Source organism: Hypomesus nipponensis, chromosome 1 (assembly GCF_054491055.1).
Source record: "Hypomesus nipponensis isolate SF chromosome 1, ASM5449105v1, whole genome shotgun sequence".
In the NCBI taxonomy this organism is placed as follows: Eukaryota; Metazoa; Chordata; class Actinopteri; order Osmeriformes; family Osmeridae; genus Hypomesus; species Hypomesus nipponensis.
This window is the reverse complement of record NC_140361.1, coordinates 5,167,686-5,193,031: the sequence shown is the minus strand read 5'-3', so window position 1 is coordinate 5,193,031 and position 25,346 is coordinate 5,167,686. Positions and strand designations below refer to the sequence as shown.

The 25,346-nt window shown below is 43.1% G+C and overlaps 4 protein-coding genes across 9 annotated transcripts in view; 3 read left to right on the top strand and 1 right to left on the bottom strand.

Moving 5' to 3' along the window:
- The first annotated feature begins 620 nt into the window (after positions 1-620).
- slc25a48 (solute carrier family 25 member 48) lies at positions 621-6,537 on the top strand. The gene is made up of 7 exons (XM_084707551.1): positions 621-930; positions 1,593-1,636; positions 1,731-1,802; positions 2,132-2,384; positions 2,581-2,862; positions 5,296-5,429; positions 5,982-6,537. Exons 1-7 carry the CDS (start codon positions 813-815, stop codon positions 6,084-6,086), a joined length of 1,008 nt encoding a protein of 335 aa, XP_084563677.1. The 5' UTR covers positions 621-812; the 3' UTR covers positions 6,087-6,537.
- Positions 6,538-8,542: 2,005 nt separating this feature from the next.
- On the top strand, positions 8,543-11,634 carry thoc3 (THO complex 3). Its single transcript, XM_084707866.1, has 6 exons — positions 8,543-8,765; positions 9,490-9,646; positions 9,799-10,003; positions 10,389-10,550; positions 10,874-10,974; positions 11,213-11,634. The coding sequence occupies exons 1-6, from the start codon at positions 8,586-8,588 to the stop codon at positions 11,374-11,376; spliced, it is 969 nt and encodes a 322-aa protein (XP_084563992.1). The 5' UTR covers positions 8,543-8,585; the 3' UTR covers positions 11,377-11,634.
- A 381-nt stretch (positions 11,635-12,015) lies between these two features.
- Positions 12,016-19,849, top strand: klhl3 (kelch-like family member 3). 2 transcript variants are annotated; one of them, XM_084707664.1, is made up of 15 exons: positions 12,016-12,150; positions 12,838-12,972; positions 13,436-13,542; positions 13,741-13,862; positions 14,979-15,141; positions 15,631-15,740; positions 16,597-16,713; positions 16,822-16,971; positions 17,087-17,204; positions 17,472-17,669; positions 17,812-17,913; positions 18,212-18,340; positions 18,454-18,594; positions 18,808-18,951; positions 19,281-19,849. In XM_084707664.1, exons 1-15 carry the CDS (start codon positions 12,131-12,133, stop codon positions 19,307-19,309), a joined length of 1,785 nt encoding a protein of 594 aa, XP_084563790.1. In that variant the 5' UTR covers positions 12,016-12,130; the 3' UTR covers positions 19,310-19,849. The 2 variants fall into 2 exon arrangements, with proteins under 2 accessions (XP_084563790.1, XP_084563871.1); XM_084707745.1 differs by having other exon boundaries at positions 12,029-12,150; positions 12,853-12,972.
- Positions 19,850-22,361: 2,512 nt separating this feature from the next.
- Positions 22,362-25,346, bottom strand: part of fam13b (family with sequence similarity 13 member B) — a 29,893-nt gene continuing 26,908 nt past the window's right edge. For 2 of the 5 annotated variants that reach the window (XM_084707436.1, XM_084707262.1), the window contains one exon: positions 22,362-25,155. In XM_084707436.1, the coding sequence (XP_084563562.1) occupies positions 25,032-25,155 (124 nt within the window). In that variant the 3' untranslated portion in view covers positions 22,362-25,031. The remainder of the gene's footprint in view (positions 25,156-25,346) is intronic. The other 3 variants (XR_014767123.1, XR_014767136.1, XR_014767131.1) reach the window with 2 other exon arrangements.

Here is a 25,346-nt window from a genome sequence, read left to right as displayed (position 1 = left end):
CAATTGACAACACTATTATTAACCTACATTACAGGCAGTGAACTTGAGTTGGATGTGAGACATTCCTAAAGTATATCTCAGCAAATGTTGAAACCGTCTGCGACCCCGTCGTCTTACTGCAAGGCTACACGCGAGGATTTATTAATATATATTTCAAGCAATGTCTTGAGTAAACGTAACTATCGTCACAGATAAATAATTTCGTGTTCACGAGTAAAAAAAAAATATAGCGTATTTGTACAGTAACATGCAAACGTATGCTGTTAGTGTAGGCTACTGTATTGCGGGTAACTTTCAACTGAGTGTTGAAAGCTATGTTACTTATCTTGCTGTTATCTGGGTTAGCCTACATACAGGGTAATCTTAAGGGTGTGTTGCTTGTGAAAATTGCTTGTTTTTCATGAGACGCTCTTAAAATTGGACACAGCTTATGGAATTCCAATTTTTAACCCTAAGACTACTGAGTGCATGTCCAGCATGACTTCCTTATGTTATTAATCAGAGACGTGTATGTAGGAAAAATATTTGCTTGGGTAGCATTATTCCTCTTATACTCCGTCATAGGCTACAAAACGCTCTGATTCTCATGAAAAGTTAACTCTTTCGGCAGAAAAAGGGTCAAACAGAAATCCGAGAATCTGATTGGTTCAAAGCATTCAGATACGTCCGATCTTTTTTTTTATGTAAGTAGCAAAACAGCAAATAGTTTGCAAAGACACCGTAGTTTTTCTTCAAATAGTTTTGTGTAGTTTATCAAACTTCTAATAATCTTGGCTATACGGTGCTGTCTATAAGCTGCTGGTTTAAATGTTATGAGTACAAAATCTTTAGACTCATCATTGAAGATCATGGAAAAACGGAGAGAGTTGGCCACAGCATCGACAAGGAATTTTTTTCGTATAGAAGATTTCATTGCCGGATGGATTGGCGGTGAGTGATTTAAAATTAGCATAAAGTGAATCCGCATCCTCAAGATAGTTTGTTTTCACATAAGAAAGTTGAAAGAGATTAATAAATAATTCAGGTTTCATGAACGTTTTTGGAGTTTATGTGGTTTCCCAGCTAACACCTTATAGGCTACAGTAGACCTAGTGTACATAATGTGCATTTGAATTGCATCGTAGCCACCGAAATAAGGCAAATGTTGTATTAAACAAATTCAAACATACCTAATTTGCACAATCACTGCGCCAAAAATATATATATTAGGCTAGATTTGTATATCAAACAGACCTCTTTGTTATTTTAAATTGCAGTCTTAAACTTAATTAAAAGAAATAGATTTTCTAAATGTTAGTCTATATTCTGCTCTGTAGTAGGCAACAATGCATGTTGTTGGAAGTCCTCTGAAGACGCACAGTTGAACTATTGTTTCTGGAACGTTAGAAGAATATGTTCTATTTTCTGCTAGAGTCTTACATTGCGTTAATCGTTTTATGTTTAAAATAATCCAATGTTATAAACGACACTGCACATAGGCTACATTTTGTGTGAGAATACCAACAGGTTTTAAACTTGCCCTTACAAAAGTAAATTACATAAACAATGCAGTATTGCAAGAGAAAACTAATCCAATGTACTAATTTCTGTAGGGGCTTCCAGTGTTATTGTTGGCCACCCACTAGACACAGTAAAGGTACTTTATTTTCTCCTAAATTTTGATCAGTGACGTTTTAGTATCTTTAATAAGATGTAATAAGATATAGTATATTTATTGTTGAATCCTACAGACTCGGTTGCAGGCTGGAAAAGGATACAAAAACACCCTCCATTGTGTTCTCACCATCTACAGAAAAGAATCAGTAAGGAAGTGCCTCTGACTCTGAAACTTAGTTCCCAAATAACAAGGGATTGTCTGTCATGATGATTACATCAGGCTGGGTTGCATTAACAATAAAAGTCTTAGTTTCCAATGTGCTGTGTTGTATGCATGCAACATTGTAGACGTTTTTTTATTTTAATGCCATGCCAAAGCATAAACAGGCCAAAGTAATATTTTAAGGTTTTGAACAGCTGTGAGACCTTTTCCTGAGACCCGAGGGAAACTCAATTTGATTTAATTTTGCTATAACTCAGGAATCAAAAGATAGTTGGTGTATCGACATTCATGATTGTTTTTGATTGGTTCCAGGTGTCTGGCTTCTTTAAGGGACTCTCCTTCCCCTTGGCCAGCATCACAGTCTATAATTCTGTGGTGTTTGGCTTATTCAGCAACACACAGAGACTTATAAGCAAGTTTCGCCATGGCGATAGCAGACACCCATCTGGCATGCTGGACCTGCTACTAGCTAGCATGCTAACTGGGCTGGCGTCAGTGAGCCTGGGAGCACCGGTGGACTTGGTGAAGATCAGGCTGCAGATGCAGACACGGCCTGTTCTAGCAGGTAGACAGTGGTCATGCGCAGGCTCACATTTTATTGATTAGGAATAAACATTGACATGAACACATCTTATGCTGAACAGTAAGATACAAATTCATAAGAAACAGGTGTGGTGTAGTTATGTTAGTCGAGCATAATACATGTGCACTTGAGATGAGGTAATATACCTTTCACTTCATGTCTGTTACCCTGTATGCAGAGAACCTGAACCTTGCTGGTAACACGAGTGGTAATATACCTCTGAAATCTGTGGAGATTTCCGGTCAGCATGGCTACAGGGGACCTCTGCACTGCATCAGCAGCATCCTCCAGTCGGAGGGATTGCAGGGCCTCTACCGAGGGGCCGGGGCTATGGTCTTGAGGGATGTCCCTGGCTACACTCTCTACTTCATCCCCTACACGTTGTTCTGTGATCTTCTGAATCCTGATGGCAAGTCCTCCCCTTGCTTTAGCTCCATATGGCTGGCTGGTGGACTAGCAGGTAAGCATGTTGTATTTATATGGATTATTCTTCTCCCTATTTAAGATTGCAGAGATATTGAGTAAGTCAGAGGAGTCCAAATTTGTTTGACCAGTTTTACTGGGTTAAACACTCCCTGGAAATAACCCCTGCTATCTCGAGTAAGCTAGAATTTGACACCATAAATTACCAACTATGTTGTGCACTGACACACATCCTCTGCAAAGTTGCGTAATGCATGTGACACTGTAAATAACCTCCTTGACCTAGGCTTAGTGCTATGAAACCTGCAAAAAAACTAATTGACTTTTTAGTCTCTTGATCTCTGCTATAAATGTTATAGATTCACCAAATGTAATAAGGAGTCTTGTTTGTTTATTCTATGTCCTAACACAACAGCTCACATAATCTGCAAAGGTTTGGGACCCCAACCCACAATACAATGTATGCACTGTGCACTGCAAGAGGGAACTTTACTTCTTTTAGCTGAGCTGGATTCCAACTCATGACAGAGATTGCACTCAGGAGAAATGCCTTATGACCATCCTTGTATGACCAATTGTTACAGCAGATGTTCTTTTTAGTGGGAGTTAATACCTTCTGCATTAAATTCCGAACACAGCTATTAATATCAAACTGACACAGGATTGCTAGTGATTGTGAAATGATCCTATATGATACTAATGAAGGAGGGCAGAAGTCAACATTTAAGCATGTTGCACAAGTGCACAATGATTTGAAAATTATTTGGTTGGGATGGATGATGGAATTTGAGGATGGTGAATAAGTGATGATGACTAATGAGCTCATCGTTATATATCGTTATAGTGTCAATAAGGCTACACAGATAACAACAGCAACTCCCCAAATACAAATGAAAATATAAATGTGAACATCCAACAATCTTACAGACAAAATAAAAACTAAACTAAATACATGTCCTGTAATCAAATTAAGAATTTGAACAGTGCTGCATGTGCTTCATTGCAGAGATTACTTGTTTGTTTTGGAAGAGGTTCCAAAGGGCTGACGTGTTTATTTTGTCAAGAGTATTCCTTTACAAATTCTTTACAGAAAACATTATCCTCATTGTACATTTCACTCAGCCCAAGTGTATGATAACTATGAGGTCATTGATATAGTTCAGTTGTGAAAGTGGCCAACAAAAGATTGTCCCCCCCCCCTCCCCCTCCTTCATAACAGAAATGTTAAGTGTAAAGGTGCCAGTAAGTGTAAGGACTAGATCCAATGTTTGGGAGTTGGATTGGTTCTCTTGATGTGTCTAAAGCCAAATCATGTATTAGGAATGCATTACTTACATGCATATAATTCTTCTCTGAAGTTTAAAAGTAATATTCTGATTCCGATTTTAGCACTCTTGCTTTTATAGCAGAAAGTGCACGGCATAAGTTACAATACATACAAAATGAGGCTGGGAAGCAGCACCTGCAGGGATTTCCATAGTGCTACACGTTTCTAAGCAACAACCCCGTGCAAAGAGGTACAAGCTGTGTTCGAATTGGGGGAGTGGGGGGGGGGGGGGTAAAGTGGACAAGAGACACTTGATAAAAGCAAGGTCATATGCTCATGCTGCATTTACTTTAGGGACATCTGACTATCTCAGTGTAACGTCATTGGGATCAACATTTATGGCATTATTCTCGTCCCTGCTGTATCACCACTTTGTTCACCTAGTGCCTAAACTTTCTCTTTTGCTCTAGCCTTAGTTTCACCCGACACCCTAACATTAGCTGCTATTTTGGTAACTCAGCTCCTTGTCATTAGTGGTTATAATTGGATGTTAAGGGTGATGGAGTCACCAATCACTATAGTCTGTATTGGCATACTCCCAGGGGCTGAGGTGAACAGCTTGCTGAGAAAGCCGCACAGAGGGTAGTAGCCATTTCTAACTTGAATGGGATGCTTGACCAATAAAGGTGCACAACTCTGAATGTTGAGATCCAATAGCATTTTTCAATGCTCAAACAGTTGTCTAGTCAATGTCCTGACTGCGATCCCATTTCGAATATGTGGCACCACGTAAAAATTTGAGTACACAAGAATTGTCCAACTTTAACCTGCCTGGACAAAAATGCCGAAAAAAGAATGGGCAAAATTACTCCAATGCTATGTACAAAGTCGGTACACTTATCCCAAAGACTCAAAGTGGTTGTTTCAGCCATTGGGGCTCTGTGTCAAGGTTGAATACATGCAAGTTATTTCAGTTTTTTTTTTCCGGACAATGATTTACCAACATAAAACCAATGTCACCTTTACAATCTACTTGATGAGGGGTTTAATTACTTTTGCAAGTCATCGTGTTTAGTGATGAATAGTAAAACATTCTATGGAGATGGACCTCTGTATAGAAAGCTTGAAATCAACCCTTGGAAGTTGTCGATCTTAATCTCAACCTGACTTGTTTGACTGTTTGGTGATTTTTCTTTTTTATAGGCTCCATCTCCTGGGTAACAGCCACCCCAGCAGACGTGGTGAAGAGCAGACTTCAGGCGGATTCCCTGCATCCGAGAAAGTACAGGGGTATCCTCCACTGTATAGTACATAGCTACAAGACAGAGGGTTTACAGGTAGGAAACATTGATAACCATCTCAGGGAAATCACAGGAATAAGCACTTAAACCTGTCTTAAATGTATGCTCATAGTGCCTTTGCCTAGCCATACTGTTTGTGCCCTCGCATGGGCCTGTAGTTGAATCATCACATGTGATATGAGAAGTTATAAGTGACTGATTTTTGTATAAACTTTGGGTTTGATGCAAGATGGGCATTCACTTAATGGTGTACAATAAATTGTGATAAAATGGTTTATTGGCATATAAACTGCAGACTTTGAATTTGTTTAGAGTTGGGAAAGGTGTTCTGTAATATGTGTGTCACAAGACTAAATCGACTCTCTGCCAAACGCAATTTTAGGGACTGTAGTTTACAAACTGAAAGAACATAAACTTGAGTTCATCAACCCAATCACCACCAATGAGGAAATAGGTTTTACTCACAAAAGTTAGTTAATAGTTGACACCAAAATCAGCCTTAGGTTGTTTTCATATGAAATATCAAAAGCCTTTGATGCAGTCCCTAACTTGAAGTACTTTAATCTACCTGTTTTTATGTTTCTGCAGGTCTTCTTTCGTGGTGCCACAGTGAATGCAATCCGTGGCTTTCCTATGAGTGCCACCATGTTTTTAGGTTATGAACTTTCTCTTAAGTTCTTCAGGAGTCTTTAGTACATACTCAGACACACGTAGTATTCACATGATCCTCTGTCCTATTGATGGAATTATCTTGACAACAATCCTCGGACTTTTTAACACTAATCTTTATCATGCAGTGTGAGTCAAGAGGTAACTTGAAAGAGTACATTTCATCATAACCATAGTGATGAAAAAATAGCTGTATATATTTTATGTACTTATTTCTTATATTAAGAAAATAAAGAGAATTGTATAAAGAATACAAATTGAATAAATTAAAAAAATCTAATCCATAAATGTAAATATGCTATATCAAGATTTAGAATACATTTCTGTTATTGTCCTAGTCCTAGTATTTATGAAGGATAATCATTTGCACTTAATATGCTTAAGAACCACAAGCACAAGATTGTTACAATTAGCTTTCTAATTTACTATGTTACTGGCAAATGTAAGTGTTATATACATAAATATGTTTGATAAATACAGCATTCAAAAGAGTGTATTTTTTCTAACATCAAAATAGTTTTGAGGCAATAGGGTATCAAAGCTTTATAGACCATACAGTGTGTTTGTGAAGGTAAGAAGCCTTCCATGAAGCCTTCCATCTATGCGCTGTATGCTGATAGTCCTTATCATGCTGTCTGGAAAATGAGATAATGTGGGCCTTTGCGTAACTCTCTGTCATATTTACATAACTGCTACTGATGGACATGTTGGCTGAAAGTCTGTATTATTAGGTTACTGTAATGTTCCTTTAGTAGAGTAACACATTATTGCACATTATTGATCCCCAGGGGAATTTAAAGGCTACTTTACAACAAAAGTAAAAAAAAAAATGCTATCACCATTGTCAACCAGCAGAGCACACACTAGATGACACTGTTTCCCATACAAACATCTTCCTACTTTGGATGTGGAATTACATTTATACGCACGCACGCACGCACGCACACGCACCGACACACACTTTTTGACAGACGGATGGAAAAAAACAACGAATGTTACAGTTAGCGTGCGAGTAGGGTAGGCTACTCAAGTGCAAAAGACAAGTAAACCTAAAACCTCTACGTATCGACCTGCTTTATCAGTTGGGGGTGCATGAGGCCACAACACCGGTGTTTCTGAGAATTCCGTTCCCCTTTTCCCCCTTCGTTGCGCGTGCGCAAAATCATGACGTTTTCTCTTGTTGCTCGGTTGAGCTGAATGTGATTTATATAATCGCGTGTTAGTTTATACTCTACTTTCCATGAGCATAAGGTACATTTATTGATGTTGGTTAGTTAATTTGAACTCAAATACAGACTTTAAAGAAAAGTATAGTAAGTTGTATTGCTCAATTGTTAGTCATTCCCTGTTTTCAGAGTCTGTAACAGCTAGTGCTTATCGGAAGCATACAGTAGGCTAATAGCGGTACTGTAATCTACAGTACTAGGTATACCAATTTGAACTGAAAATGCTTAGTTCTTAGTGAGTATTGTCTTATTCGGACGGTTGTTTATATTTAATTTATTGTTGTTACTTGTTTAATTGTGTGTGTGTAGTTTTGAACACAGAACTTTACCTTTTGTTGCAGACACAAATAAACTATTGTACTGTACGATAAATTGGCAAATCGGTGTTATAATTTTTGGATACTCATCTTTCATTCATAATTTTACAGTGATGAAGTGTAATATGAATATGCTATACACCACCAGTCTCTTACACTGAGAACACAGTGGGAGCAGATTTCCAGGGAGACCTGAGGAAAGTGGTTCCCCCTCTGTAAATTACAGGCTGGTCATTTTTTAAAGAAAAACAGGGATACTAGTGATATATGTTACTGTGATCATTATGTATAACAAGTTTAATCTAAACATCAGTCTTTTACACTGAGAACACAGGGGGAACAGATGTCCCTGGAGGCACAAGGAAATCTGTTCCCGCCCCAAGATAATGCTCACAAGTGAAAAAATTGCCTAATATAATGTGTATCCCCTCTGTAACTTTTGCTAGAAAAGAGCAGACATCTCCATCTTATCTCAGGTTGTTCATTGTGACAAAAAGAACACAGAAAACAACACACATGATGGCAGGACAGACCCTTGCAATAATATCATATATTTGGAAAAATATTGTTAATAAACCTGCATGTGATGTCGAGTCACATAGATAGGCCTATCAGTCGGCCTATGTAACTATAAGGTGCATGGTAATATGGAACTTTGGAAAACACTCGATTAATCCACAATATACTAAACGACGCATTAAACGTCGCCTTAATGTAACAGACAAATCAACGTATTTAAGATAAATGAGTCCCTTGTTACTATGGAAAACCCTGTCTTCCACGTCGGCCAGGGGATACAAATCCTGGTGGGGATAAGTGCCTTGGCACGACACCGGCATATCAGAGAAGAAGAAAAGCAATAAAGATTTTCCATAGACCGACGCTATCAGGGATTTTCACGCCTGACCAGTGAGAGGCAGCAGAGCATGTGCAGCGTACAGCCTGTCGAAAAATAGAAGAAGAAGAAATTCGCGTTCAACATGGCGTCGCATTACTATCAAGAGATGCAAGAAACTTTCAGAAATAACAATAAAAGTCGTGAATTTGCTGCGCATAGCGCGAAAGTTCATTCGGTAGCATGGAGCTGCGATGGAAGACGGCTGGCCTCCGGGTCTTTTGACAAAACTGCAAGCGTATTTGTCTTGGAAAAAGACCGACTGGTGAGTGTTAATATACGATACGGATATTTCACATACTGTTTCACTTTACTCAAGCTTCCATCTACATTAGCTAGCTGTAACAAAATATCCGCTGGATTCTTAACAATGAGTTTGATTTAGTTATTAGTGAAAATAAATGAGTAATAAAAAGAGAGCTTTCTCTGTATGAGGCCGCATGTTTCCTCGTTTGACTATGCTAGTTTGGCTACGAAACAGCACGTTGTTATTTCTTTTTTACCTATTTTGCTATGCCACATATGTTATTTGTTTTCACATTGAATCAGTGCATCTAGTAATGCTGCAACCTCTGATTTTAAAGCATTAATGTGGTCTGTCGAACACTAGCCTAAATAGTTTTGTTATTGGGCAGACTGTCAAGTCCAGCCTAGCGATGTGATGCTACTTGCATAATTTTACATACTTACATGTAAGTTAACAAGTAACTTACATTACTCGTGCATCCACACGTGCTTCTCACTTTTTCAGTCAGGCACCTGAAGTTTGGAGAAGCCAACAATTGTCAATCTCAGGCCAGGTCAGGTACAGTCACAGTGACATCAGTAGATGGAAGACCAGCCTGTAGCTTAGTTAAGTCCGTAGGCCTACTCCTCATCAAAATATGGACAACAAACCCTCTCTTCCAGGCGAGGAATAGAGTACAGAAATATTTTCGACGTGGGTCCATTCTGAAAACGTTTGGCATGTCTTTAAATGTACATAACAGGTAAAGGAGAACAACTACAGAGGTCATGGAGATAGTGTTGACCAGCTGTGTTGGCATCCAACCAACCCAGACATCTTTGTCACTGCATCAGGAGACAAGACCATCCGAATATGGGACGTTAGGACAACAAAGTGCATAGCCACTGTCAATACTAAAGGTCAGTTTCTAACAATACACTTGACATGCCAATGTAACTGTTTGTTGATGTGATCGTCATTAATTTGTGTAATAATACAGAATAATGATTATTTCATTTATTGATTTTAAACTGAATTTATTTAAAACAAAATTATTTTGGTTTGTGTTTAGGGGAAAATATCAATATCTGCTGGAGTCCAGATGGTCAGACGATAGCTGTAGGGAACAAGGATGATGTGGTCACCTTCATTGACGCCAAGACTCATCGGTCACGTGCTGAGGAACAGTTTAAGTTTGAGGTCAACGAGATTTCCTGGAACAATGACAACGACATGTTCTTTTTGACCAATGGAAATGGATGCATCAATGTCCTCAGGTAAAACTATTTGTATTTGCAGTGCTTTTTCCAGGATTTGTGGTAGTAAGAGAAAGCATAAGAGGCATTCATTTCTATCTAAATATATAAGCAACAGTGTATACATATAGAAAAACCAAGTTGCTAAAAATGAATTACAATTGGTGCTTTTGTTATGCGTCTGAATACAAGGACACTAAATACAAGTGTTTGTAATTAGTATTTATGATTTGTAGTTATTATGCTGCATAGCCTTAAACACATGCACTTCTCAAACACTGGGCATGTGTTCCTCAATTTTCATAATAAGGTTTAAAGGAAACTGCTGTCCCTCGACACCAAACCACTGCACCACCATATTATCTTAAAACTAATAATGATTTGTTACTCTATTACACATTTCCAGTTATCCTGAGTTGAAGCCTATCCAGTCCATCAATGCCCACCCTTCCAACTGCATATGCATCAAGTTTGACCCCACGGGGAAGTACTTTGCAACAGGAAGTGCAGACGCTCTGGTCAGTCTGTGGAATGTGGAGGAGCTGGTCTGTGTTCGCTGTTTCTCCAGGTTAGTCTTTCTGCTGTTCAGTCTACTTGGATGGACAGATTTGCTCCCTCACATTACTGCCGTGTATGATGGAATGTTTGATTAGTTGAATCCTGATGCCAGAAAGTCACATTTTATTGACTACATTTGGATTTATATCAGTTTTTTTTTTCTTTTTTTTTCTGCCTGTTTGGTTAAATTACCTTGGCCAGTGTTGAACAGACCCGTTATTGATGCGAACTGTTTGATTTGTAGGTACAACATGAATAAAAAGGTAACAAATCTTACAAAACATAAGACAAAGTATAAGCATAAAATATATATGTCTTTTGTTTTGTCATCAGGTTGGACTGGCCAGTAAGGACTTTGAGTTTTAGTCACGATGGGAAGATGTTGGCATCAGCTTCAGAGGATCACTTCATTGACATAGCAGAGGTTGAGACAGGTTAGTAGAATGCATGTGTTTTGGCTTACTCCTTAAAATGAACCTGTGTAAATATCAGGCACTTGTGCGTAAAGAGAGACATATGTTACATAGATTTTTTTTTTCATATTTCATAATGGCAGCTTCTGATCTAGTTATTCACTAAACATTCTAAATGTATGATATTTTTTTCAAAGTTTTACTGTTATCGTAGGGCTATAAAAAAAGGATGTTATATGTAATATTGATTGATTCACAGGTGAAAAGCTATGGGAAGTTCAGTGTGAATCACCAACGTTCACTGTAGCATGGCATCCCAAGAGGCCATTGTTGGCATACGCTTGTGACGACAAGGAAGGGAAGTACGACAGCAACCGAGAGGCAGGAACTGTCAAACTGTTTGGACTGCCCAATGATTCCTAAAATCCATTATTTTTATTGGATAGCTGTAAACTACATCTGAAAGTGGAGATGAGTCCTTATGAACTGTACTTTGTCTACTGACTATAAACCAAAGGACTAATAGGAATGACACACACACACTCAATTGAAAATGTATTTTGTTTTGACCAGGGGCACAATTTAAAACTTGTTTTTTTTTTGTTTAAATTCTGTATAATTCTGAGGATTACAGTGTTGGCATATGTTTTGTACTGCATAAAATTACACTGGTGAATTTCATGTTTGTAGTAGTAAAAGTGCTATTTGTTAAATCAAAGGTTCTTTTTACTTTTAATGCACCCCAAGAAGTCAAATGACATTGTGGCCCTCTTGAAATCTTTTATAGCTATGTTTTGTTTTTATGTTTTCTTTAGTCTTGCAAGTTTTTCAGTAAATAAATGTTTTTCTACGGTTCGTTACTCATAAGCTTGAGAGACCATGAACAGTCCGAGCGATATAGTATTGATTGAGTCCACCCCCTTCCAATCATAACATTAATTCCGGAGCTGTCAGAAGACTTACGTTTCTGTAAAGCTGTGTCGAGAATAAATGATGGACAATAGATGCAGGAAGATGTCGTGAAGAGTTTCGCTAATAAGCTTCCCTTGCAATATACTTGGCAACTAGTTTCTATCCTTCAACCGTAGTAGTGTTGCTGGACTTCGAACTTATTGTGCACAGCCAGGCCGTAACCAGCCTAGGCGGTGCTGCTCATGTACGGAGCTGCACCTCAATAATGGACTGTGTGACGATGGGGTAAGTTTCTTTTATGTTCAAATACAGACAGTATTCTTTTGATTGGCATCGTCATAGCTTCATCTGTGGAATAATGTACCGCGTGGTTTCTTTAGATACGAAGAACTGGATATTTACGGGGTTGCTTGTAGCTAGTGGTGCTAAGCTCACGTTAAAACTAACTAGCTAGCTAAGCTAACCTCTGCAAGCTTTTTAAGCTGTGGAGACATACGCTAGCTAGGCTAGCTACCAATAATATTAACAAATTTGATCACAACTGCATTCCTTAGACATGCTTTTTATGCACAAGTGTAGGTTGCACGGTCCACCAAGGGAAAGCACTTATTTATAGTAATAAGAAATGTGTCCCCTCACGACGTGTCCAGTTTATTTTTCAGGTAGCCAAGCTAGTTAGCCATCAAGACTCATCTTACGTCCAGTTTAGAGAGAGGTAGTTTCTACTAGCAAGCCAGCACAGAGCATTCAAACAGAGGCTACTGTTGGTATTGTAATGTATAGTTAAGCAACATAGTCTACCGACAACAACTAAAAAATAGATGCCTGTGACTGCAGTAAGAGACAGTAACTAACCTACTCGTATATTTGTGTCTAGGAGTAAGCACTGATGAACGTTTCATACAAGGCAGGGAGGGTTAAAACCGTGTAGCGATTATTTAAAGATCCTTGTGCATTTCTGCTCATGTTCAGTTTATCCCTAATCAGTCGAGAGACCGACGGTCCGAGGAACTGGGACTCAGAGGAGGATGCCATGGATGCGGGGATGCACACCTTCAACCACACCCACATGAGGAAAGCGTTTCAGCTGATGAATGACTTGAGGAGGTAGATGGCTACATGCCTTCACAGTTTCTTTAAGCAATGCCAATGTACACTGTATGGCCAGAAGTATGCTGAAGTTAATTGAAATGGTCAGTTGCAACACACACTAGTTCCGAGTTGCCTTGGGGAGCAGCACAATCCATGGCCTCATCACCCAACATTGTCACTGATGTTTTTATGGCTGAATGGAAGGAAATCCTGCATCACATTTCTGACATCTATTGGAAAGCCTCCCCAGAAGAGTGTAGACAGTTATTTCAGCAAAGTGGCGATCAACTGTGTACTTTTTGTACAGCACTTAAGTCTACCATGGTTGTTTTTAAAAGTGCTCTAAAAATATTGATTGATTGAACATATACATGCGAGGACATTCAACTTGCAGGTCTCTGTATACCGAGCTAGTGTCCATACAGTGCCCAGTGTGTGATGGGGATAAAGCCTGATCATGTTTCTCCTGTGATCCCAGTAAAAAGATGCTATGCGACGTGCTCCTCGTGGCAGGAAACATACAGGTGGAGGCCCATAAGGTTGTCCTGGCTGCATGCAGCCCCTACTTCTGTGCCATGTTTACAGGTGCGTAGTTGGGAAGAGTGCCATTTTTTTTTCCTACCCAAATCCCAGTCAAATATTTGTGTCGAGTTTGATCTTTTGTCCCTCGAAAGATTTCACAAGAATGTCTAACTTCCTGTGTGTGTGTGTGTGCCCGCGCGCGCGTGTGTGTGTGTACGTGTGTCTGTGTCTGTGTGTGTGTGTGTGTGTGTGTGTGCGCAGGGGCCATGAGTGAGAGCACAGCCCAGCAGGTGGAGATCAGGGATGTGGACGGCCACACCCTGAGGATGTTGGTGGATTACATCTACACCGCCGAAATCCAGGTGACCGAGGACAACGTACAGGTGAACAAACTCCCTCTCATATCCCAATTCGAACGTCAGCAGGGAGGGGAAAAAAAAAACGTCAAAAAAAGGACTAACAAGCACCTGTAGTCTTGGCCATAGTCAAAATAATACTATTTCATGCTGTATTATTACCCAGGTCTCCCTTGTTATGGGAGTAGCTGTGGAAGATCATGTGGCGTATTATTGGCTCTCATGGCCTTTCCTCTAGTCTTCCACCCCCGGCTCTCTGGCAGATCAGCTGCCCAGAGCTTCAGCAGGCTGGGCATTTCCTCTCATTATTAGATCAGGAAATGTGCTTGCAGAGACAGGAAATCCTCCCAGTGTTTGCAACGTGTGTGTGTGTTGTTGGGAGAGAGAGGGGACAAGTGTGTAATGTATTGAGGCATTTGCGGGATTTAATCCTCTTGGGTGTGTTTGTGTGCAAAGTTTACCCTGTTAAAGTGTGTCTACGTGTGTGTAACTGTTTTTGGAGGTGTACGTGTCCGTTTGTGTGTGTGTGTCAGTCAGTCAGTCTGTTTGGTGCCTTTAAAAGTGTGCTACAACTGTGTGGTACAACCACTACAGGTCAGCCCATCTCTCCTCATACCCCAAGGGAAAAATGGCACAATAATAAACTGAATAAAAGCCTTTGAATGAATGACCTAGATTCTGTCCGCCTTTGTAGAGACAGAGACTTGTGCAATGGCGGCCTTGTTGGCTGCAAAAACCTTCAAGAAAAACAACCCTGCAGCAGACTCAGGGCCAGAAGCCTTGAAACCACACAAGTCACAAAGCCTTCCTGAGACCAAAGCACATACTGACCTTCGTCACTTCATAACCACTGAATCACCATTGATAGCAATATTATGCTACTTTCGGTAAACCATTGTTTAGCAAGCATAAATCTGTCAGCTCACAGATAATGGTACTAAAAGTCATAATATGGTAACCTTCAGCATAGACCGTATTTGGATGTTTCCCACTCCAAGCGTCCTATCTGTGTTTTTCTAGCATGTGCCTCCCCCACCCCCCATTGTGTTTCAGTGTGTGTCTTGCATTTATTTTCTTCTTTTCTATACATGAAACTGGAGCCTTATGTCGACTTACAGTTGGGTATGTGTTTTCCCTGTGTAGGTGCTGTTACCTGCCGCCAGCCTGCTCCAGCTCATGGACGTCAGACAGGTGTGCTGTGAGTTCCTGCAGAGCCAGCTCCACCCCACCAACTGCTTGGGGATCCGAGCCTTTGCTGACCTGCACACCTGCAGCCAGCTGCTCGACCAGTCCCACGCATACGCTGGTGAGGGTTGCAGCCAGGGGCCCTGCAGGGCTGGAGGGCATGCAGACAGGGGTCCTTCAGGGCTGGAGGGCACGCAGACAGGGGTCCTGCAGGGCTGGAGGGCATGCAGACAGGGGTCCTGGAGGGCTGGAGGGCACGCAGACAGGGGCCCTGCAGGGCATGCAGACAGGGGCCCTGCAGGGCTGGAAGGCATGCAGACAGGGGTCCTGGAGGGCTGGAGGGCACGCAGACAGGGGCCCTGCAGGGCATGCAGACAGGGGTCCTGGAGGGCTGGGGGGCACGCAGACAGGGGCCTCCGGAGAGAGAGGCGGGAACCATGATGTGTTATGTTATTGTTTGTTTTGGATGGTCATCTCCCAGCTCTTCCCACCTATTCAGTCAGGGAAAGGAGGAACCTAGTGAGGTCTCATTTGAAGGAGGATGGGAGATGATCAAGAAAAGGTTGTCAGTATTTTGTCTGTCTTCATGTGTGTAGCTGTGTGTCAACAGAGCAGCATTTTTGTGAGGTGATGCTGGGTGAGGAGTTCCTGGGCCTGACCCTGCAGCAGGTGTGCAGCCTGATATCCAGTGACAAGCTCACAGTGTCCACCGAAGAAAAGGTGGGTGTTGCTTCCTGATTGTTCCAGCACAGCGACTCCCGTATGATACGGCCTAGTGTTCTCTCCTCGACACAGTCCAGATTTGCTAGTGATCTCAGTGTGGGAGGGGAGATGGGAGACGAGCACACATGCTGTCTGTGTGTGGGGATGAGGAACAGTAGCTGCTAAACTACACCAGATTCTCTTTCTCTCCCTTGAAACGTGCCAGGACACATAGATTGACAAAACAAGACCATTACGCTTACACCCATCATATGCTTTTTGATAGACTGGATTCTGTGCCCCAAGATATTATATGTCTTTTAATTAATCAATGTACCCCAAGAGGGTTAGATTTCACTTCTTTGTGTCGTGCATAGCAACACCTACCTGTTTTAAAATCCTGGCTTCAAAGGGCTTACTGTCTTATGAAACGGTTACTAAAATGATTATTATAGACTACCAAGTAGTATTCCACTAAATAATAATCACACAGCGACATCAATTTGTTCTATAGTTCGCAATATAGTTTCTCAAGACTGAAAAATGGTTGCCAAGCAACACAGGACAGCATACAGGCTTTAAGGATTGGGGTGATTATTAAAAAAATTCAGGACATCACCATTAAATGTGCAATTTTTGAAGTGAAATTCCATCACTGATAGTGAGTATGAATTTAAATGTGGTCACATATGTTTGTTTTATAGAGTGTTTTACAATGGCTTTGAGCTAATCAGCATCAAGCACCGGAACAATCCTTGTTTTATAACCCTTATTTAATCATGGGGGATACCTGTTGAGACCAATGTCTCTTTAAAGAAAGCTATTCCCAGCCAAGTGAAGCAGCCCTGTGTGTGTGTGTCTGTGTGCGCTCCAGGTGTTCGAGGCCATGATTGCCTGGATCAAGCACAACAAGGAAGCCCGGCTGGAACACATGCCCAAGCTGATGGAGCACGTTCGTCTGCCCCTCCTCACCAGAGATTACCTGGTGCAGGTGTGCAAGCACTCACCCACACACGCTCACACACACACACACACAAACAGGATTTAGTGTGTGGATGGCAGAAAACCTAGCGTGTCTAAGTGGTTGTGTGTTCCACAGATCGTGGAAGAAGAGGCTCTGATCAAGAACAACAACACGTGTAAGGACTTCCTGATCGAAGCCATGAAGTACCACCTCCTCCCCGCAGAGCAGAGACACCTCATCAAGACTGACCGCACGAGGCCACGCACGCCCATCAGCCTGCCCAAGGTACACACACACACACACACACAAATATACACACACAAAATCCCTGTGATCTGCCAGAACAAGAGCACAGAGACTGTACCACACACACACACCCAGACTCGTTGTGTGCCCCCAGGTGATGATAGTGGTGGGAGGCCAGGCCCCCAAGGCCATCCGGAGTGTGGAGTGTTATGACTTCCAGGAGGACCGCTGGTATCAGGTGGCAGACCTGCCGTCCAGACGCTGTCGAGCTGGTGAGTCTCTCTCTCTCTCTGTCTGTCTCTCTGTCTCTCTGTCTCTCTTTGTCTCTGTCGCTCCCTCTATGCTCTCATAACCTCCTGCACACCTCTACCCGGAGGAAATTGACTTTCCTCTCAACTGAAATGGAAACGTTGTCAGTGATCAGCCATACCATCTTTATGTCCTTATGTTATTCATTGACTCTCCTTTCCCTTTTTCTATAACCTTTCCTTACCTTGTCTGCTAATCGTCCCTTCCCCGCCCCCTCGTTCCCTCCCCAGGTGTGGTTTTCATGGCGGGCCGTGTTTATGCAGTGGGAGGGTTCAATGGCTCGCTGCGCGTCCGGACGGTAGATGCATACGACGGTGTCCGGGACCTGTGGACTACAGTTCCCAGCATGCAAGAGCGGCGCAGCACCCTGGGGGCGGCTGTGCTGGGCGATCTGCTGTACGCCATTGGGGGTTTTGATGGCAGCACTGGTGCGTGGTGCACACACACACACACACATCTCACAGCTCCATTCATGGCTCACTATCACACCCATTAACTTTGTCCCTTTATTCACCGTTATTCCCCTCTTCATCCCTCCTTCCCTTTTCCCTCCCCTCTTCTCTTCCACAGGTCTGTCTTCAGTGGAGGCGTTCAGTTACAAGACCAACGAGTGGATGTTCGTCGCTCCCATGAACACCAGGAGAAGCAGTGTGGGAGTGGGGGTGGTGGACGGTAAGACGCCCACCACACTGTGTGTGTGTGTGTGTGTGTGTGTGCGTGCGCACGCGCGTCTGTTCTGGTCCCAGTGTCCCTCAGTGTGTGTTAGCGGGGGTTAGATGGCTGAGCGGTTAGGGCATTAGGCTATTAATCCGAAGGTTGTTCGATTCGTGCCAACTGACGTTGTGTCCTTGGGCAAGGCACATCACCCTGCTTGCCTCAGGGGGAATGTCCCTGTACTTACTGTAAGTCGCCCTGGATAAGAGCGTCTGCTAAATGACTACATGTAATGTGTCTTTTGGCCGCACCACAGGGAAGCTGTACGCCGTGGGCGGCTACGACGGCGCGTCGCGTCAGTGCCTGAGCACGGTGGAGCGCTACGACCCCGGCAGCAACCAGTGGAGCTTCGTGGCCGACATGAGCACCCGGCGCAGCGGAGCAGGTACGACGGCCCTCCCCCCGCGGGCGTCCCGCTCACCCCGGCTCCACGTGCGACCTTCCCTCCCCGTAAGCCGTTAAGTGAAGCGCGGCGGTGTGTGTGCGTGTGGTGCTCAGGTGTGGGCGTGCTCAGCGGGCAGCTGTACGCGGCCGGGGGCCACGACGGGCCGCTGGTGAGGAAGAGCGTGGAGGTGTACGACCCCTTGGCCAACGCCTGGAGGCAAGCCTGCGACATGAACATGTGTCGCCGAAACGCAGGTGAGATCCCCCCCCCCCCCCCCGCGCGCGCACGCCCCGCCCCCAGGACCAGCCCTCTCTTCCTCTCCCGCTGTTCTCCGAAACGAGGCGCCAGCGCCGCTCCTCTGAAACGGGGCTGTCGCGTCGGTCGTGTGTGTGTGTGTGTGTGTGTGTGTGTGTGTGTGTGTTACGTTTGTCTCGCGTCTCGTGTCTGACGCCGTCTCCACTTTGCAGGGGTGAGCGCCATTAACGGGCTTCTGTACGTGATCGGCGGGGACGACGGCTCCTGCAACCTGTCCTCGGTGGAGTTCTACAACCCTGCCACGGACAAGTGGAGCCTGATCCCCACCAACATGAGCAACGGCCGCAGCTACGCAGGTCAGAGCCTCGCACTCCATCTGCACAACCACCAGCCAAGAAACCGCTAACGCTTGGGTTTGGGTAAACCTGCCTATTCGGCGTATATCGAGTGGTTATTAAGGAATGAGATGAGTATGATAGCAGCACTATGTCTGTCTCGTACCTTGACAAACAACTGACCCTCCCTCCCTCCCTCCCTCCCTCCCTCCCTCCCTCCCTCCCTCCCTCCCTCCCTCCCTCCCTCCCTCCCTCCCTCCCTCCCTCCCTCCCTCCCTCCCTCCCTCCCTCCCTCCCTCCCTCCCTCCCTCCCTCCCTCCCTCCCTCCCTCCCTCCCTCCCTCCCTCCAGGCGTATCAGTGATAGACAAGCCTTTATGACTACCAGCCCCCCTGTGCCGGCTCCTCCATCCAGCACCAGGAAGCCTCTCCCAGGCACTTGTCTGAAACCAACCAGGCCACCTCTGACAGCTCCGCCAGCCAATCCTCTACTCACCCCACGGCCACCTGACTTGCCAGTGTCACGGAACATTCTGGTCTGAATGTGGCCTGGTGGGTGGACAAGCGGTAGACTGACGGAGGGAGGAAAAGCACAGTAAACAGGAGGAGGAGAGACTGAGAGCAGGTGGGAACACTGGCTCCCATTTGGACTCACCCCCCAAGACTTTAGAGTGTTGTTCTGCTAAACACTGACAACAGCCATTTCAGGTGGGATAGACATATTGGCGCGGCGCCCAGGATGGGTTTGTGGAACATGATGCCATGTGGCAGCAACTGCAAGAGTTTCCAGTCTGACACGACACCCTGTGCCAACCAGTGGAGGAGACGTCTTTGAGCTAACCCAGGGACTTTCCCCACTAGAACCATGCTACAATACTAATCTGCTCTGATGATGCAATAAACACAGCTTCAGCTACCTGACACTCTCACTCTCTAGTCCAGTAGCCAATAGACAGACAGACAGACAGAAGGATCTGGAACTCAGTGAACTTGCCAATAGCTGGACAGGAGTCAAAGGGCCAATTAAAATGCAAACTTTTTATCTCGGTCAGAGCCGTGCCAAACTTGCAAAGCCCACACCAGGAAGTGGACCAAATGCAATTAGCTCTTTTGTTGTTTTCGTAGTATACTGGATGTAGACGACTTGTCTGTTCAAATGACCAAACAACTTATTTCAGTTTCACCCATTCCAGATAAGAACATGAGTCCAATACTGTAGGTTTTTCCACAAGTCACTGAAATATCCTCTCTGAAAGTAAGAGGCACTGATGTTTCTGTGTTGGGCTTGTTCTGTCTCACAGAATGATGGAGGATGAGGATTTTAAACGTCATAGGGAACTTAATTTCAACTTGTATATTGAATAATTTCAACTTGTATATTGAATATTATATCAAGGTGAGATGTACTAAAAGTGTCTCTATAGTGAATATTTAATTGTAGTATTTTAATCAGAATTGTTTTGTGCACCATCTGAATCTTCCTAAATCAAACATCTTAGGATTTTCCTTCAATATTTTAAAGCAGTGGTGTGGAGTTTGGACAGAACAGACTCCTCTTGTTACCTCATCTTAAGAACTCTGGATCCTTAGTGATGATGCTTTACTTCAAACAACTGTGCTACAGGAACTAACCTTGTTTGTCATTTTGAACTTTGACGTTAACTTGGGCCTGTTCCGTTTCCTACTGGTGGTGTCTTTCATGCATTGTGTGGTTTCTTCTGCTCTGAATGCCAGGATGAGTGTAAAGAAGCAGGTGAAATCTAAGAAGACCCGAACGCAGCCCTTGTAGGTTGTAGGAGGAGGTCAAAGGGGGCACGTGGAATGAAGCAGCATTCTGGAATGCAGTCGACAGTGAGCCATCATTGTTCTATGGCTCACTGTTCTGTGTTCCGTGTAAGTTGGGATCGGATTGGATGTCCTGCTTCCATTTACTGTGTCCTTTTTTTTAACCTTTTACTTTTTCAAAAAGAGGTCTTAAATCTTCCTAGACAATCTCCCAGAAGGTCAAGAAACTCTCTACAAGGGCTTTTAGGCCTTTCCAAAATGTGCTTGTGCTAGAAATCTTAAAGGATGGAATATGAGTTCAAATGCACTCCCTGCTTGCCTGATGGATAACTATGACGTTTTACAGTCTCCCATTCAGTCCAGTCATGATGTTGCTGAACTGGTCAACAGATATTGGTGACATTAGCAGATGTTTACATTAGTCATGTTCAACTCCATCAAATCGTCACATTTTTCATTTTTCGTTTGTGGAGTGGTTTGATATTCTCTATATTAAAGCATATCACTCACTATCACAAAACTAAGCCCTACTCTGCTGGAGTCCCGATGTGCACAGTGGAAAATTGTGCTCAAGGTATGACTGTCCTAGTTTCAATATTTTTCCATAACATCAAAGCAGAGAACAGGAGAGGATGCATATGATGTATCAGAAAATTGTCTCAATCTGTGTCTTTGTGTTCCAGCAAGAATAAAAGCTAAAGGAGGAGAGGTCTTAAATATATATTTAACTGAGATGACATTGTGGTCAACGTGGTCAACTCTATACTGTTAAATCTATTCTAAAGGGATTTCTGATATCAGAACGCTGTTGGTTGTTCTGCGATTTAACTAATATGTATACAAATAAACCATTTTACAAGGTTCAGGTTTCATACAATTTTCTTAGGCTCCTGGTAGGAATATGATGTTACTTGCGCAGTACGTTTATCTTTAAGTATGTGAGAGAATCGAGGGAGTGTGATAACAGAATATGAATGCTACAAAGCTAATGCTGATTAGAGAGCAGTCATGTTGAATGTGTGTGTGTGAAGGTCAGGACGTCAGCCTTCTGTTGAGGCGCAGCAGGATCTTCAGTCACATGACACAAGCACTGTTGTTCTGATCAGTCACAGATCTATATTCAAAGTGACCCCTAGATGGCGACAGTCACACATCATCATAACCCTACCCACATCTATCATCGTTATGAAGGCCCTGCGAGGCTGGATATCTCCGCTCCGTCTCCAGACTTCCTGTTTTTTTGCAGTTCTCCCAGGACTGCAAAAAAACAGCCTCTTGCCTTCGTGCCTTCCAGATGTTTCTACTGGCCACCAGCATGACACAGAAGGGTGTTCATTGTTTTGATCGTGTCATGCAGAGCACTTGTATGGAAGCGTCTGCATTGTTTTCTCTGCTATTTTCATTCAGTTTCTTCATGTACTTTGTCATCCGTCTAAATAGACATGTGAAGGCATGTGATTAGAGTATGCATCAGGCTTCAAGTATATCGTGTAATCTATAATCAGTGCAACATTTGGATGACTGCAATCACATTTACTGTGCCTTAAAGATTTCCCATTGTGTCCTAACTGTTAATGTACCACGGCTGTTGTGGGCAAAATACCCACAATACAAGTCGACTCAATCCATGAAAGACAAACCAAAGAAATGTGTAAATTACAATCTTTATTTTGTCTGCATTTCAAATGTACATTATTACTGATTGTACTTTAATCATTGTTGATAAGAGGAAAAAAAAAAAGCATTCACAGAAAACAGTTATGCAGATAATATACATCCAGCATATAGATGTAAAACACAGTTCCACATATACAGACTGAGGGGATGGAGCTATTGTATTATAAGCTGATGTCTCTCGCCCGCCCCTCGTTTGCCGTGGAAACGTGCGTGAGCCATGCGTGCGAGTTGTGCAGTCAGGATCAGTGGGGCTATGAACAAGGTCTGCATACATCCATCACAACCCAGAGGCTTCACATGATCTTTACCACTCGTTGTAGGCACAATGCTAAACAATACAGAAGGGGGTGGTGGTGGTGGTGGTTGGATTCAAACTAAAAAAGCCCTTATGAACTTCGTTATTCATAGAATGGTGCGAGTGGTTGGGCCACCGTCCATACGTAACACTTCCATAGTTTGTCTGTTATTTGGTTTTGAAGCTAGTGAACGGGGACATTGTGCTGACAACTTGAGTGGTAAACTGCTCCGAGTGAGACCCCACTGCCACGCCCCTCCATGTTCATCTTATTGCTTCAGCTTCATGGCACAAAAATAGAAACCAATACAAATGGTCATTTATACCATGCAAGTCAACTACTAGCTCATTTAGCTCATACAAAACATTAGCAGGTTTCTTTTTAAGCAGATACATGGCTACTTTGCTTAATATAGATATATATATATATATTTATATATATTAGTGAGAACATAAACAATCAATACAAAAGCATGGTTTCAACATCACGGGAAGTAAAAAGCTGATGGGGTTGGGCGAGGGGGTTGGGGGGGGGGGCAAACTAAGTTGTTTGAAAACTTGAAAACTTTTCTGACATACATCCTTCAGGTCCAAGTAGTGCTTTTTAAAAGAAACAAAAAACAAAACAAAACATAAAAACAACCGACAGAAACAAGGGCTGCATTCTCGGAATGCTGTGCAAATAACTTCCCTCCTCCTCATCCCATCCCCTTAGATTTCAGTATGTAACAGTTCTGTGTCAACTGAAACTGTCCTACCAGGTCAGGGTGGAATAGAACTTCCCTGGGTTCGTTTGACAACACACAAGCCAAAGGTATGTCCCCCCATATTGTAACAGCAGAGAAGTGACCTTCCTGTGTACAATGTGTCCTCCCTAGTTTAAGTGCTGGACACACCCGTCTCAAGGAGTGCACACCTCACTAACACCATAGTCTGTGTCTACATTCCTGGGGCTGAAATAGGATTAAGACAGGTTGTCATGTCAACCTGCTGGGCCCCCAGCTCAGGACTTCTGATTGGCCAATGAGGAGATTTATAAATAGCCATCCTCAAAAGACATCGGCCACAAGACATGAGGATGGAGGCTTCCTCCGTGAGATGGCATTTCCTGCTAAACACACCTGCTCAAGCCAACTGTTGTGTTGCCGTTGGAAAGTTGTCTGCCTGTTACTCTGCCTGTCTGCCGACCACACACAGCTGACTGACTGACTGATTGTAGATAACTGAGGTTTTCCTTCTCCAGAACTCGACTGTGGCCCTGCATTTAACACTGATGTTGCTAGATGAGCCGGATGTGATAACTGTTATCACGCTTATTACTCCCTCAGTCACACCTCACACCACAAACTCGACAACGCCACAAACCCTAAACACTCATAAAAAAACAAACACACGTTAATAGATATATACATATTTATAAGCCAGAGTCAAAGCGCTCCAACATTATTGCGGAGAATAGAAACCAAGCATACAAGATAAACACTAATATCAAGCGGTTTCCCTTTCAGAACTGAATAGTGGACCTCATCATTCCTCTCTGTGTGGAAAAGGGTGACCCAAGATTTACAAAAGAACCAAAATTTACCTCAGCACAAACCAATCCTTAACTGATGAACTCAGTTTCCTCACTAGCAAAGGATTCATAATATACAAAGAACCGGGATATAACATACTCAATACAGTAGGTTCTTTCCTCTCCTTTTTTGTTGTCTTTTTCTTTTTACTTGAAAAGTAGTTCTTCATTCAAGAACAAAAAAAGTGACATAGTTTAACTAAGCAATGTGTACATAGCGATTTGACAGGAATACATGCACACAACTCTCTCTGTTCTCCACCAAAACAACCCACTGCCTCCTTCCAGAGTGGTGAGATGGGAGTTTAGGGCGGGAGTCTAAGTGAGTCTGACAGCTGAGGGGACCAATCCCATTGCTTAGAGGGAGGGACTGCTTCATCCATGAAGATGGTCAAACTATTCAGCAACAACTAAGTACCAGCTTCTGTCTTCTATCATCAAGCACTTCTCAGTATGAGAAACTACTGTGCACAAAAAATAAACACAAAATCTACAAAATAAACATAAATAAGGGGGGGGACGGGGACTAAACATAAACAAGAGAAACTTGAATGTTAGATGTGGAGGTTGTGATAAAAATGACAAGTACTCTTTCACAAGAAAGAAAGAAAAAAAGGGGGTTATTGAGGGGGTTAAGCTTGATATGTGGGCTGCTGACTGGGATGGGGGGGGGGGCTTAGCTGATTGGGGGAAAGAATGATGAAGTCACGCCAGAGCTGGCCCGCTGATTGGCTGGCTGGAGGTGGGGCCGGGGGGAGGCGAGGGAGGTCTGTCTAGATGGACTTGGAAGAGTCCTGCTTGCTGATGAGCACCTCTACCAGACGCAGCTTGGCTTTGATCCTCTTGTACTCCTTGTACTCCTCCAGCATGGGCACACGGTCCTCCTTCTGAACAGTCCTGGAGGACGAGAGAGAGAGAGACAGAGAGACAGAGAGAGAGAGAGAGAGGGAGAGAGAGGAAGGAAGGGGTCAGAAGGAGCTATGTGTTTCTTCACTTGTAGACCACTCCAATGGAATTTGCAAGCGCTGAAGAAATAAGGGTATTGTTTCTAGAAAACCTTTCAGTGGAAACATTGTAGTTTGTAGAAA